General features: G+C 40.7%; 1 protein-coding gene across 1 annotated transcript; it reads left to right on the top strand.

Moving 5' to 3' along the window:
* The first annotated feature begins 818 nt into the window (after nt 1–818).
* LOC139455126 (protein starmaker-like) lies at nt 819–1721 on the top strand. Its single transcript, XM_071236688.1, has one exon. It carries the CDS (start codon nt 819–821, stop codon nt 1719–1721), a length of 903 nt encoding a protein of 300 aa, XP_071092789.1.
* The last annotated feature ends 2487 nt before the right edge of the window (nt 1722–4208 follow it).

Here is a 4208-nt window from a genome sequence, read left to right as displayed (position 1 = left end):
TCGGAAGAAAATTCGCCATGAGTTGTGCAGGCGGGGGAAGAAAGGTTTTTAACTGGAAGGCAAATCTACAAGAAACTGGAAATAGTATAAATCATCAACCGAAGGATAAAGTCCCTTCACCGTGTACTTTGGACGAAACGGAGAGAAATCGGCTGATGAGATCCAAAGAATAGCAGGTCACGCTTCAGAGAGATGCAGCCGACGAACTTTTGGATGGATAATGAAAAAAAAATGAATGTTCTGTATATGAAAGAGGTGCCCGCGTTCTGGTTAGATATCCATTTGGGAAAAGAGTGCCTTACAAGAGGTACGTTCTCAAAGGACGAGTTCTCAAACAAGGGCGTCGTCTAGCAAAATATAAAGAGAATTTTAGAAAGCCAGATGGAACAATGGTTACGCAGTGGGTTGCAGTTGAAAATCTGACCAGCAGGACATTGGAAGAGGAGAAAGCAAGGCAAGTCAAGTCCTATGCTTTATTCCAGAAGAAAGAACAAATTCGACAACACAAACACAAGTATTATCTGAAACTTCAGAATGAGGAAGTCACTCCTTTGACAGACATATCACATGACTCATTTTCAGACAGCGAAGTCGAAAATTTGAATTTTTTTGTTGGAAATAAACACATTCTTGTCACTGATGACCCCAAAGAAGTTGTCGGCAATTGCCAATTTGAGGCTGTGAGTCATCAAATCAAACGAATTGGTATTCACAGAAGCGGCATGCAGCTGAGATAAATGGCAATCGATCACATTCAACAGAATAAGATTGATTATGCATCTTTTGTGTCAGGGTCCATAGACACGTACTTGGACAAAATGACTGACCAAGCAACTTTCGGTGACAACATAACATTAATTGCTTTAGCAAGAGAACTGAATTGCCAGTTTATTGTTCTTAACTCGCAAGGGCCATTGCACCACAGAGTCATTTCAAACACAGGCATCTTTGATCAGGATATGGTGAACTTTACTCTCGGCTTCTACCCTGAGATACACTATGTTTCAAAAGAAATTTCACATTCCGCTACATTTCAAGACATTTTTGAGTCATTTCATTCGGAGAAAGCGACAGGTGAATATGACAACATTAATCATTGTGACAGTGATGCTGACAATCTCAGTGCAGACACAGAAGACAAGTCTGTCGTGGATGAAGAAGTGGATGAGGAGGACAAATATGAAAAGGATACTGAGGTAGATGAATCCAGTGATGTTAGTGAAGGCGAATCATGGGACAAAGATGTTGATGGAGATGAGTACAGTGACAAAAATGTTGTAGGAAATGAGGGTGGTAGCCAATATGTTGATGGAAGTGGGGATGAGTACAGTGACACAGATGTTGATGGAAATGAGGGTGGTAGCCAATATGTTGATGGAAGTGGGGATGAGTACAGTGACACAGATGTTGATGGAAATGAGGGTGGTAGCCAATATGTTGAAGGAAGTGGGGATGAGTACAGTGATGCAGCAGATGTTGATGGAAATGAGTACAGTGGCAAGGATGTTGGTGGAGATGAGAACGGAGACAAACATGTTGGTAAGGATAAGTACTGTTTCAAAGATGTTGGTGAAGAAGAGTACAGTGATATAGATTTTGATGGAGACAAATGCTATCGCAAAGATGTTGGGGGAGATGAATACAGTGACAAAGTTGTTGATGGAGATGAGCATGTTGGTGAATATGAGTACAGTTACAAAGATATAGAAGGAGATGCGTAATTTGATACAGATGATGGAGACGATGATGCATTGAATGACAAAGAAGATGTAGACGAGACTTGCAAATGTGAAAAAAGTTGTGATGATCCTGAAGAAAAGTTGTTGGGGCAAGTTGAGGTCCGAGATAGAGATAATGGCATCAATATTGTGGATGTTGTAGAAAGCAAAGACGAGGATAATGATGGGGGAAGTAGCAGAAATTGTGAGGTCTACAGGGAGGAGGATAGAGTTCAAGTTCCGGCTTTACCCTACCTAGCTCTCGAAAGAAGAGTAATCCATGCTGTCAGGTTATCGCCTTTAATGCGCTATACTTTACAAATGGTGAGTCCGGCCTTTGCTGAAATTGTGAGGAGCGTTGGATATCCTCAAATTTACCTCCAACCATGCCAAGCTATTAGCATACCAAATCCAGTCAGCGTGGCGAGACTAGCCCGTATTTATGGACGCCAGATCTAGAGTGGCCTTCTGTTGAATGTTAGACAGCTGTTATTGGATGCAGGAGGCAGATGGTACAGGGCATGGTTATCTCTAAGGGAAGTTGGGTATGGATGGTACGACGTTGTTAACGTGGCGTGGAGGTAGATAAGTCCTGAAACAGCATCCTCGTGTTTGAAACCAAAAGATGATAATTAAAAAAACAACAAAGTAAAATGTTTAAAGATAATGATAAAAAACAAAACAACAACAACAAAAAAACAAAAAACTTGCCAGATGGTTTTCGACCTTGACGTGGTTGGCAGGCTTTAATCTAACAGAAAACCATTTAGAAACAATAGAGACACTCAATACTCCGTAGTAAGTAATGTGAAATTCAAAATAACTACCTTTATCACAAAAAGTTATTGTGTTTTTAATACAATACTAGTACATGTTACAGTTTTACAAAAGAAATTGTCATATATTATTATTGTCACTTCACATCACTTATATACCAAATACATTATTGATTGATCTTTCCATGGAAACTCTTTGTAATTCATTCCCATGTAACAAAACGAGGGGTGCTTAACTTTTTTTACTGTGTATATGTTAACTATAACACATAAGATAATATATATATATATATATATATATATATATATATATATATATATATATATATATATATATGAACTTATAAGAAAGATATGGGTGCCAATTGACCACTTTCAGCATCAGTTTATTACACTTTGCAAATTTATTACAAAACGGGTTGCTATGTGCATTTCACTTTGTAAAAAGACTCTCGATCCGTTTTGTAATAATTATTACACTTTCCAACTTTATTACAAAACGGGTTGTCATAAACCACTCCTGGTGCAATGCTGCTTCCAGTTGGCGTCAATCTTGTACAGGAGGATCTCGTGCCTGTATGCGCCGCCCCAGAATATCCCAAACATGTTCGATTGGGGTTCAAATCTGGGCTCATTGCATTGGCCCTCATGTACTCCACGACTGCATGAGAACGATGAGGCCTGGCATTGTCGTCCATGTACTGAGGTCGAGTAGCAAGAGGGTGGTTGTCAAAATGGGGAACGACGACTGGCCTCAAAACGTCCGGATACACCGAGCCCCTATTACGTTGCCCCTGTATCATGCGAGATACACCCCCAAATCATTACCGAGCCCCCGCCGTATGCAACAGTCGGTTGAATCTTCCTGGGGGTGTAGGCTGTCTTTTGGTGCTTCCAAACTCTTGATCTTCCATCAGTGACGTGGAGCAGAAAGCAACTTTCGTCTGACCAATGGATCCGTCTCCAAGTTCTCAGATTCCAGTTCTGTCGCGCAGTACACCATGCTAAACGAACAGCTTGGCGGTGATCTCTCAACAATGGACGCTTTATGACTCGTCTAGCCCTCAGTTCTGCTTTCAGTCGGTTCCTGATCGTTCTGGTGCTGAAAGGACGATTGGGCAACCACAGCTATTTCAGACGAGTACTTGTTAAAAAGGGTTCTCGGCGTATGAGATGAATATCCCTGTCTTCGCGATGTGTCGTCACAGGTGGTCTTCCGGATCTGAGACGGCCCTGTACATCACCGGTCTGAACATGTTTCTCGACAAAACGGCTTACGACAGTGTGATGATACCCCAAATTCCGGCCAATGGCATTACAAGACATTCCTGCGTTATGCATGCCGATTTGCCATCTTGTGGCGTTTGATAATCGCCTTCGTGCCTTGGCCATGGAATAACTTTAAAACCGAGCTTAAGAAAGCAATTTTAACGTTTGGATATACTGCTTTTAGAGATACTCGAGGGTAGCATGCTGCACGGGCATACCATGCATGGCACGTGAGCTTTTGTCACGCATGACTGATTATATCATCTCGAGAAAACATAATTCTTCCCGTAATTATATCTTTCATGACTGTTACAAATATTGGGACCAAACAATAATGAAATATATTAGGGTGTGCTTAACTTTTTTCTTTGTGTATATATTGATTCATTACTGAACATTTTACACTTTACAAATTCAGAATTAACATTAACATTCATTAACATTC

The sequence above is a fragment of the Haliotis cracherodii genome, unplaced genomic scaffold, assembly GCF_022045235.1.
Source record: "Haliotis cracherodii isolate W230 unplaced genomic scaffold, xgHalCrac1.p SCAF_11, whole genome shotgun sequence".
Lineage (NCBI taxonomy): Eukaryota > Metazoa > Mollusca > Gastropoda > Lepetellida > Haliotidae > Haliotis > Haliotis cracherodii.
The sequence above is the reverse complement of the archived record's forward strand: the minus strand, read 5'-3'. Positions and strand labels throughout refer to the sequence as shown.

Bases quoted from the DNA above. Each gene is read 5' to 3' on its own strand.
- LOC139455126 (XM_071236688.1), top strand. From the start codon at position 819: ATGACTGACCAAGCAACTTTCGGTGACAACATAACATTAATTGCTTTA.